Here is a 10,723-nt window from a genome sequence, read left to right on the forward strand (position 1 = left end):
ATATATATATATATATATATATATATATATATGTATGTATAGAGAGAGAGAGAGATTTGTATGGTCGGTCAGTAGCCAAGTTCTTGATAGTGCTACAACCGAAGACCTATTTTACTTCGTTATGTATAAAAGAAACGAGGGATAAAAATAAAATAAAATTCACCCCACCCGAGACCAATACCCCAGAATCTTTTACTAATCCAAAAAAAAAAAAACAAGAAAAAAGAGGAAGAAACATTAGTACCAAGAAGAAAAAAAAAAGAAACAGTAATTTAAGCAGTTGCACAGAATCATAGGTAATAATATTATTTATACTTTCTTTTGTTTGTTTGTATTCTTTCCTTTTTCTTTTTCGTTTTTTTTTTTTTTTTTCTTGCCCCCTCTTCATCTCTCTTCTTCATATTTATTGAGTATTACTTTCTTTCTTGCGATCTCTTTTCCTTTTCATATTTCTCTTTTTTATCTCCCCTTTTTTTTTTTTCTCTTCTGTATGTTTTCTTTTTTATTATTATTCCTGCTATTCTCTCTTTGATAAATCTTCAAACGAGAGCCACATTCCACTCAGATGGGTACAAACAAGTCAAATGCAAAACAAAATACACCACAAATTAAAAAGCAGTGTAAGGAAATAAAAACCAAAAAGAAAAAAAAAAAAACTGAAAAGAAAAAAAAAGGAGAGAAAAAAGGGAAATACCTAAAAAAAAAAAAGCAAGGGACTAAGCCCTTTTTTTACTTTCTAGCGGTACGGAATGTCCATTTTTAACGTCGTCAGACTGAGATCCCTTTACCGCCCCACGGTGATTGAAGTGCATGAAACCCACTCCTGTGTACATGATGCTGTCGTAACACTCATCACAGTTCTTGTCAATGAGCCGTGCATGGTTTAGGGACAATCTCTTCACATATCCAACAATAGCGAATACAATTCCTACAAGAAGTTCTATAAATATGGGAATCGTAGTGGCGTTCACATGAGCAGTGTTGTCTGCCATAGTGAAGATGAAGGGAAAGTACCCGCCGGTGGTGACATCGGCATTACGTTTGTGATGGTGTTCCTGCAGTTGATCACGCAGGCTGTGGGCATTATAGAGACTGTGAGCGAGCAACAGTAGTCCGAGCGGGAAAAGCAGGCGGTGCCACGTTGTCATTTTTCTCCTCCAGTCTGTTTATGTATATATGTATATATATGTATGGGTATGTGTGATAGATTGAGAGTTGTAAGGGAAATAGGAGAGAGAGAGAGAGAAAAAGAGAAAAAGAAATGTGTCTGAAAAGAAAATAGTGATTTCCCGTTTTTTTTTTCTTTTTTTTTCCCACTGACTGATGTTTCCTACACTCTTAGAAGGCGAGATGGGGGAAAAAAAAAAAAGAAAAGAGGAAATATGATAATTATAATTATAATAATATAAAGGAATAAAGAGAAACACTTGAAGAGTAAAAATGTGGCCAAGGACACACATCACACCTCCACGGAATCCTCAACGAACACCACCCAAAACGTAGTTGAGTTAAAAACGGCATTACATAACTCAACAATGAAGGCAACTAAAACATACACACACAGATATATATATAGGCAGATAAGAAAGAAATTTCCCTTTTTCTCATCGTGTTTCCATATTCTTTATTTTTCCGTTATGAGTGAAAAATAAAGCCAAAAAAAAAGGGCCAACCCTTCCCCCGCATTCATTTTCTTTTTTTTTTTTTTCACTAACAATATCCTCATTAACATCTACTTTTGTCTTTCACTTCTATCACGTACTGGTGACATCAAGAATCTTGAGTCGGTCCAAAATAACGGGTCGTGAAACCTCTTCCATTTCTCCTGCTAGAATCATTTCATCAATGATCAAATACACCTTGTGAAAGTTAAACACAAGGTCAAGTTCACAGACATCAGTAAAGAACATATCAAGAACCTCTACCATAAGGTGAATAAATTCTAAATAGAGAAGTTCATTGTCATCTTGTTCAATAGCAAAACAAAAGAAAAGTCCTGCATAACGGCGGTAAACAAGTTTTAACGATCCATAGGAAACAAAGTTAGAGAGACGGGCATCACGGCTATTTATAAGAGCATGCACCTCTCGTTTTGTGCGTTCACGTTCGGCATCATCACAAGGGACGTAAAACTTTGCAAGTCGTGTTCTGCCCATACGATTTTGAAGAAGAATGAAATGTATCATTTTTTTTTTTTCTTTTTCTTTTCTTTTTTTTTTTCTTTTTTCTTCTAATGAGTGTATATATTTCTTACTACGACCTCCTGTACAACCCGCCTTTCCCCCACCAAACAGTTAATGAATTAGCAACACAAATAATAATAATAATAATAATAAAGTCAAGAGAAGAGAAATGAAAACCAAAATAATAAAATTAAAAAAAAAAAAAAAAAAGTGAGAAACCAACAGTAAATCTCTTGGGACTCTCATCGCACATATTATTTGAAACAGAGATACGCACACACACACACAGAGAGACACAGTTAAAAAAAAGAAGAAGAAAAAGAAGGAGAAAAACAGAGTTGCTCTCCCTGTTATTTTCAGATATTTAAAATGGTTATTAAAACCCTTTATAAGTTGCGTACAATGTGTCATGCTTCAATGCTAACCACGCATTTAAAAAAAAAAATTTCAAAGTATTAAAAAGAAAAAAAAAAGATCAGCTAATTCCTAGCAGTATACCTTTCAAATTTTTTTCTCTTTTAATTTACTTTTTCTTCTTTTACTTCATTTCTTTTTTTGTCTTTTTTCTTTTGTTTTGTTTTTTTTCATTCATCCCTATATCCATTTCTTTTACTCATTTTTACGTGCAAAGTTTCTTCAAGTGGAAAGAGAGAGAGACAAAACCTCTTTATTCTTTCTTTTTTTTTTTTTCTTTCCTTTGTTGTTCTTCCTCTTCTACCTCTTCCTCTTCTTTTTTCTGGTGGAACTAAAATCCTCTACGGCTCGCACCTGCCCATGTATCGTGGGAACAGACAGGCCTCCCGCACAGAGCCGAGATTGAGCAGCCACACCAGAAATCGCTCCACGCCCAAACCAAATCCACCGTGAGGAGTAGAGCCGAATTTACGCTGATCTGTATACCAGTAGTATGTACTGGGATCGAGTCCCTCACGCTGATAGGCCTGCAGGAGTTCATCATAGTCCCACATACGCATAGAGCCACCCACAATCTCACCCACACCAGGTACAAGAATATCCACAGACTCTGTGAGGGTTGGATCGTGTTCATCCCGAGACATGTAGAAAGACTTCATTACTGCAGGGAAGTGAGTCATAAAGACAATCTCACCAATCTTCTCCACCATCGCCCGCTCTGGCTGATCAGTGATATCTTCACCAAATTGAAATGGAGCGTTTGTTTCTGGATTTATAATACCATTTTCATTACAGAATTTAATGGCATCTCCATACCTGAGACGTTTAAATGGTTTTTTAGGTGCAAACTTCCAGCTCTTTGGATCACAAGGGTCTGCTGATGCATCCACCAACTCTCCAGGGTTCATAAAGGCAACAAGATGACCAACACGCTTAATAACACGGTTAAAAACTTCCACAAGAAGATCTTCAAGATGAGATAAAAGATCCTCATAGTTACATACGGCATATTCAGCTTCAAGGTGTGTATATTCACTTAAATGACGTCTTGTCTTGGATTTTTCAGCACGGTAACTGGGAAGAATACAATAAACATCACCTAAGGCAGAGGTACATGTTTCAAGGTACAACTGTGAAGATTGTGTAAGGTAGGCATTTTTCCCATAATACATAACATCAAAAAGTGTAGATCCTCCTTCACATTGTGTATTAACTAGTGTAGGTGGTGTCACTTCAGACATATCCAATGACCAAAAGTATTCACGGAAAGCACGAAGAACTTCATGACGAACCTTTAACGTTGTAGATCCATATGTTCCACGAACCACCAAATGGCGATCGTCCAAAAGTTTATCAGGAGAACTTTCTGCAGTAATGATATTTTCAATACTACCATCAGAATTTCCAATAATAGCATACTCTTCCACATGAAGTTCATATGGTGGTTGTAAATCCACCTTTGCTTTAGGTTCATACTTTAATGTAGCACGAATAGCAAGTGATGTTTCACGATGAAAAGGCTCTGTCGCTCCCTCAAATACCACTTGAATAAAACCAGAACCATCACGTAACTCTACAAAAGAAATACGAGATTGATGACGAACTCGATGGGCCCATCCAATCACATATACTTTTGTACCTTCCTTACATGATGGAAGATCACTGATTTTACTACGTGTAAGTCCATTTGCGATAAGCTTCCAGTTTTCATTTCGAGGACATTTTCGTATTGTTGCAGCAGCACCAGTAGTATTTGATGTTCCTGCAACAGGATCCTTATGTTTTGTCTTTGAACCAGTCTCTTCAATAACAACATCCTTAATCATAGGTGGAACCAACTCTTCAAGAGTTGACTTTACAACATTAATATCTGCCCATTGAAGTCCTGGTACACGTTTCATCTTACCGAGCATCATATTTGGATTCTTCATCCATGACACCTTAAGTGACTTTAGGTCTTCTTCTTCCAGAGCAGTCTTCACAAGACGTACTGTTTCATCGTGGGTAATAACTACACCGACTCCACATTCCTTTTCAAATTTTTCAGTATCAACTGCATCAGTATTTTTTATAGCACTTACAAACCTTATAGCAGCATCAACTTTTTGTGTGGAATCAAGTTTCATATTCTTCACATATCTAGCGACAAAATCACGATGATTAAGGTTCTTGACTTTGGTCCATATATTAAATAGCATAACCTTCTGTTCACGAGGAGATTCAGGGGTTATATCTTGACTTTTAAAGAAGCCAAGAAGATCTTCCACACGTTCTGGTTTTGTGGATAAATCCTTCGCATTCTTATCATCCAATCCAACAATAAGCTTAAGACTTTCAGACATTTCTTCTGGTGACGTCATTTTTTTTCTATCTGCCAAGTTAACAAAAGTTCGAGAAGAAGAGAGAATAGGGTGATGGATACTATTATTATCATAACACAAATGCTTCCATGATGTTAACCCCAGCACTGCAGTACGCGATACTCGAATGCCTGCAGGTGGAAAACCAACTCCCACGGCGCATCCACAATAATAGCTACTGCTCAGTGGCAAAGCCAACATGGGTGTAAAGACGCGCCGAGACGCCATAACTACAATAAAAAAGACAAAAAAAAAAAAAAANGAAAGCAGGTGAACATACGGATACTGTGTATACACACAGAAAGAAAGAGATAGAGAGGGAGCTACACGTGAACACACTCACACACATACAAAAAAAAAAAAAAGAAAAAAATAAATAAATAATAATAAACTCAGAGGGAAACAGTGCCAATTTTCCCCCCATCACTCTCTTCATCGTCATATTTCTCTGTAACTCCCATATACTTCTCTTTTCTTCTCCAAATTAGTTAAAGTGTGATGGGCCATACTCGGTTTTTTATTCCCTATCATAAGTCCCTCTTCTCCTCCAAGAGGAGAATATAATAGAAAAAAAAAAAAAAAATACCCGAGCATCAGAGAAGATCACGAACAATAGTGAAACAAAAAAAAAAAAACAAGATTCCAATGAATTTTGAATCCACGTGTGAATAACATGCATCGCTATACATCGTCAAAAACAAAAAAAAAAAAATCGAAAAAAAATTGAAACAAAGCAAATAAAAAAAAACACAATTTTCTTTTTTTTAATATAAGGATAAAAGAAAAAAAAAAAAAAACAAAGGGATAACAATAAGATCCACTATACATAGTATTTATTCTCTTTGGCGCAACAATGCTTGTATCCGTTCTACACCACGATAATACAACGAAAAAAGCAATGCTATGTGTCGTTCTTGTTGCTCATTAAGAATATCTCTTTCTGCTTGCTCTCCGTTTACAACAGGTTCTATAAGGCGCAAGTAGGAAAGAAGTTCTCTACTTTCCAAATCAAGACCCCTTTCTTTTGCAAACTTTACAAGTTCAGTCCATTCTTTCTTTTCATCCGCTAAAATTACTTTTCGTTCATCCTTTTCTGTTAATATAAAACGGTGTTTAGCAAGCTTAAAGGAAACAGGTTCATGCCACCGCATATCGATAAGAGCGATAGTTTCCAGAATAGCTTTCGCACGCGCCTTACTTTCTTCTATCGCCTGGTGAAACTTTTCATCATCTGCCAAACACGATCGAGGTGATCGTGGTCGTGGACGAGGAGGTATGGTTATCGTGGGTTCCCCTGTTATACCCGTTTTTTCTGTATCTACTGATTTCGCTTCTGTTTTAAAGTCTTCTTCCTTCATTTCTTTACCCCTATATACTCCAAAAGATTCTAACAAAACGGGTGATGTTTCTCTCTGATGGGTTACATTACTTTGAGAAGTATCATTTGGTTTAGTATCTGGCGTTTTTTCTTTCTGAGTAAGTGCATGTTGCTGTTCATAGTGAACGGCGTAATTATCAAAGTCAAGTACTCCTCCTTTTTCCAATTCTTCATGAAATGCGGTACGTAATATTTCTTCGTCAAGTCTTTTTTGTTTTTCCAATATAAGAAGCATTTCCGTTGTAAGAGCTCGAAATGTCTGTCTCTCCCAAAGCAATAAGTCACGACGTACATCGGCGTAGTGTTGAATAAGATCTTCCATTGCTGCAGAATATTCATCCTCTACTTCATCATCCATTTCACTTTTATTAACATTTTTACCGTCGACTTCTGATGATACAGCATCTAAACCACCTCTAGTAGCAGCAGCAGCATTACCTGCAGAAGCATAGGAAGCAGTACCAGTACCAATATTATTGATATTATTACGATTATCATTTTTTTGGTTTTTCTTCTTACTTTCCTTCGCCACTACTAAAGCTGAACCAACAATAGGTGTAGATGCAAAAACATGAGAAAGCCATGCAGTTTCTTCCACACGTTGCGCTAACTCTTCCTTATAGGATGAAGAGTAAGGTGGAAAAAGTGGTTCTGTATCCATTGGATAACGGCGGTAACATTTAGGACTACTCACTGGGCTGATACCAGGTGGTAGTACATCATCTGGCATCAAACGTAAAAGTCGTATTACTTGTTCTCTTCCTTCTCCTTCTATTTCCGCTATTGTACGACGTGCTTCCCGTTCATCTCCCATAAGAAGTCTACGAGACGCTTGTTCTTCAGATTCAAGTTTACAACGTTCTTTACGTGCAGCTTCTCTTTCGGTTAGAGTTGCTGTAAGAGCCGCAGCTCGTAAAGTGGCTAACTCCATAGAAGCAAGAACTTCACCACTTGACTCGGAGGTACGTGGCCATAATTTTGCGTATGTGCAACGTTGTGTAAAAGGATAAACAACTGGAGCTGGTAAAGTTTCTTCAGCAAAATCACATTTGCCATTTTCATTTCCATTTTCAGTTTCATTATTACCCTCTTCCTCTGCAACATTAATAGCACTATCGGACTCTTTCTTCTTCTTTTCTACAAGAACTCTTGACAGTGAAGACTCTTCAGCAGCATTACGGCTAAAATTCGTAGCTCCTGGTATATTAGAAAGCCAATGTGCTGTTATATCATACACTGTGGGTCCAGTAGTAAGAGGTGGTGCGAAAAAATTATCTAATGTATCTTGTCCATTCATATTCACATCCAAGCGTATAAGTGGGGACTGCTCTGATAATCGATCAATAGACATAGGTAATCCTTCTACATTTAAATAGAATGAATCCACAGTACGTATTGATAAACGTGGAAATCGTCTTATTGCACGAGACATAAACTCAGTGAGTAAATCGTCTAATGTTATGTCTTCAAGTAACATCCCCTTCAGCGGCACCACAACCTCTGAGGGTGAATGAAACGCCCGAACACCACGGAATACATTATCCGCTGTATCTATAGGATTAGCATCAAAACGCACGCAAATACAAATAGGAGAAGATTGTTTCTTTTCCTCCTGGCTCCCTTGATCAGTTAGAGTGTCACTGGCATCAACTACATCCATCTTTTTTTTCTCTTTTCTCTCTGTGTGTGTGTGTACTACCTTCTCCCTATCTTCTCTTATTTACTTTTTTATTTTATTTTTAGAGGGTTTTATTTTTTTTTTTATAAATGATAGTAATAACAATAAAAGAAAAGAAGAGAGGAATCCAAGAAGAAAAAGAATTGATTTAAAGTACAGTAGCAAATAGGATAATAATAAATAAATAAAAAAAACAGCATAAGAACGATAGTGTTGGAATCTAAACCATGGTGTAGGATTGAAAATAACCTTATATTCGCTGAATTTCTTTTTTTTAAAAAAAAAGGAACCACTAAAGAAAAAAAAAACAAGCTAAAACAAAAAAAAACTGAAGAACGCACAAATAAAAAAAAAAAGAATCTTCCCATGTCATTGTACACATTTCCCCTCTATATCAAAGTATAGATTATTACTTTCATCCCTCATTTACCCAACTCCCCCAAATACAAAGAGAGAAAGAGAAAAAAGAGGGGAAAAAATAATAAAAATAAAAAGAAATGTACTAAAAATGAGGCTGAAGAAGACATAATAACTGTCAGAAAGGCAATAAAAACATGTCATTTAAGTAAGGGATACATGCATAAGAATTCATGATCCATTACTAATTGAAGATATATATATCATACCTCCCTCAAACGCAAAAATATAGAAAGGTAAACACCGGACAGGAGACCAACACATCCGAAGAAAATAAAGACAACTCCCATTCCTTTATCTTGATCAGAAGAAGACCCACCTGATATCTTCTCAACAGCAATTGGAAATCCTACATTAATTAATATATTAAGAAGAAATTGATTAAGTACAGTAAAGCTAGACCCACGATCTCGAAAATTGAGAGGGAAAATTCCTTGAGAAAGTACCCAGAAAAAACTTCCCATTCCAATCTCAAAAACACCTATAAAAATAGCAATACCAGTACTTGAGAGAACACGTTTTAATGTGTCTCCAAGGTCAAGAGCAGGAAGTAATGGAATACCAGTTAGCAAACAAGAGAGTGAAGTAACAAAAACTGCGCAAATATAAGTGTAGTCTGCTTGATATTTTAATGAAACTGGTATAGAAATAAGAACGGCAACAAAATTCCAAGCCATAACAATAAAATTTCCTGTAAGAGGAGCAAGTCCCATTACAGCGGTAATAGTAGGAGCATAATTCATAATCGCATTAATACCTGTCATTTGTTGTGCAATACACATAACAAAAGCTGTAAATAAAGGAAGAGTCATACTACTCCATGATGGTCTTGAACTTCCTGGATCATTTGTATTATCAAGAGTAATAGCATCAACTTCCACTACTGATGCACTTAAAGGGTTTCTAAGAGAATCCGCATCTTCACTTAAACCTCGATTGCAAACAACTTGTTCTATCCAATAAGGACTTTCTTTCATAAAGAAACCGGTAACAATTACCAATATACTGAAAAAAGTGGAAAATGCACAAAGTCCTTGTCGACGTATTTGCATATGTATATTAACTGAGAAATCATGTGGATTTAATGCAAATGCCATTGTTGCAACAAGAAGAATACCTAATGTAGTTGCAATTTGAAAAAATACACCAACAATTTGTCGATAAGGTCGTTGTACCATCTCTTCTACATACATAGGAGAACCAACACATAATATTCCTGCGGCAATACCTGCAATGACACGTCCAGCTATAACCATTATATATTGATCGGTATACGTTGAAGTATGAGTTAATATAGATGCAAAAGTTGCCAAAATACCACATAATAAAAAAGTTTTTCTTCTTCCCAAATAGGAAAGAATAGTACTTGCCCCCATAGATCCGATACAACCACCAACTATTAATGCTCCAGCGAATATCCCATTTTGTATAGAAGTATAACCAGGTAATCGCTGACATTTCTTCCTTTTAGCATCCCACATACACTTATATGGGAAACGATCAGCTTCTCCATCGCAATCCATAATTAAAAGGCTAGAACATTTATCCTCAGCAAAAACACACATATTCTCCTTCCAAGCACAGTGATCATGATTAAGTGAAGTGCAAGCAATTTCTGATGTAGTAGATACACAATCAAAGCTCATCTTAACAAATGTATAGTATGGACCAGGAAGACCAATATTATATCCAAAAAAGAGACCTGCAACGCAATGTACAAGTACGATTTGAATAATATCCCATGTGAAAAAAGAAGTACTTGTAGATGTGGTAACTTCTGGCTTCTTTTTCTCTCTAAAATTCGTATCCTCTCGATGTTCATCATCATATGCTTGAACAATCCTGCGTTTAAGCATATTTTGTTCCATGCCCTCTTGATGAATATCTCGTTTTTTTTTTTTGTTTTTTTTTTTTTTTTTTTTTTTTTTTTTTTTTTTTTTTTTGTTACCTTGGTCTTACTATCTTTGTAATTCTCTTGTTTGCCGTGAAGAACAACCTTGAAAAGAAAGAGATGTGAAAAAAGAAAATATATACGTACCTTTAACTCCGAAAAATATACATATATACAAAATACATGCTTTCAAGTATTTTCGTTTTTCTACATATACAAACGTGTATATTTGTTTTATTTACTCCAAAACAAAACAAAAAAGAAAAAAAAAAACATTCCGCTTGACACTCTCCGTTCCGAGACCAACACGGAACAACTCGTATATGTAGGAAAAGTTGAAACACATTCACATGGAGAATGCGTCCATATGAGAGAACAGGGTTAATCACAAAAACAAAAGAA

At 36.0% G+C, this 10,723-nt stretch overlaps 5 protein-coding genes across 5 annotated transcripts; all 5 read right to left on the bottom strand.

Moving 5' to 3' along the window:
* Positions 1–716: 716 nt before the first annotated feature.
* Positions 717–1,148, bottom strand: TM35_000015000 (uncharacterized protein; the record flags this gene model as incomplete). The annotated part of the gene is made up of 1 exon (XM_029021181.1): positions 717–1,148. The coding sequence occupies one exon, from the start codon at positions 1,146–1,148 to the stop codon at positions 717–719; it is 432 nt and encodes a 143-aa protein (XP_028887689.1).
* A 606-nt stretch (positions 1,149–1,754) lies between these two features.
* Positions 1,755–2,186, bottom strand: TM35_000015010 (AP-2 complex subunit sigma; the record flags this gene model as incomplete). Its single annotated transcript, XM_029021182.1, has 1 exon — positions 1,755–2,186. One exon carries the CDS (start codon positions 2,184–2,186, stop codon positions 1,755–1,757), a length of 432 nt encoding a protein of 143 aa, XP_028887690.1.
* Positions 2,187–2,938: 752 nt separating this feature from the next.
* TM35_000015020 (asparaginyl-tRNA synthetase) lies at positions 2,939–5,185 on the bottom strand (the record flags this gene model as incomplete). Its single annotated transcript, XM_029021183.1, has 1 exon — positions 2,939–5,185. One exon carries the CDS (start codon positions 5,183–5,185, stop codon positions 2,939–2,941), a length of 2,247 nt encoding a protein of 748 aa, XP_028887691.1.
* Positions 5,186–5,790: 605 nt separating this feature from the next.
* On the bottom strand, positions 5,791–7,995 carry TM35_000015030 (uncharacterized protein; the record flags this gene model as incomplete). The annotated part of the gene is made up of 1 exon (XM_029021184.1): positions 5,791–7,995. The coding sequence occupies one exon, from the start codon at positions 7,993–7,995 to the stop codon at positions 5,791–5,793; it is 2,205 nt and encodes a 734-aa protein (XP_028887692.1).
* A 638-nt stretch (positions 7,996–8,633) lies between these two features.
* On the bottom strand, positions 8,634–10,298 carry TM35_000015040 (putative glucose transporter; the record flags this gene model as incomplete). Its single annotated transcript, XM_029021185.1, has 1 exon — positions 8,634–10,298. The coding sequence occupies one exon, from the start codon at positions 10,296–10,298 to the stop codon at positions 8,634–8,636; it is 1,665 nt and encodes a 554-aa protein (XP_028887693.1).
* Positions 10,299–10,723: the final 425 nt, after the last annotated feature.

Source organism: Trypanosoma theileri, assembly GCF_002087225.1.
Source record: "Trypanosoma theileri isolate Edinburgh chromosome Unknown TM35_Tth_1_V1, whole genome shotgun sequence".
Taxonomy (NCBI): domain Eukaryota; phylum Euglenozoa; class Kinetoplastea; order Trypanosomatida; family Trypanosomatidae; genus Trypanosoma; species Trypanosoma theileri.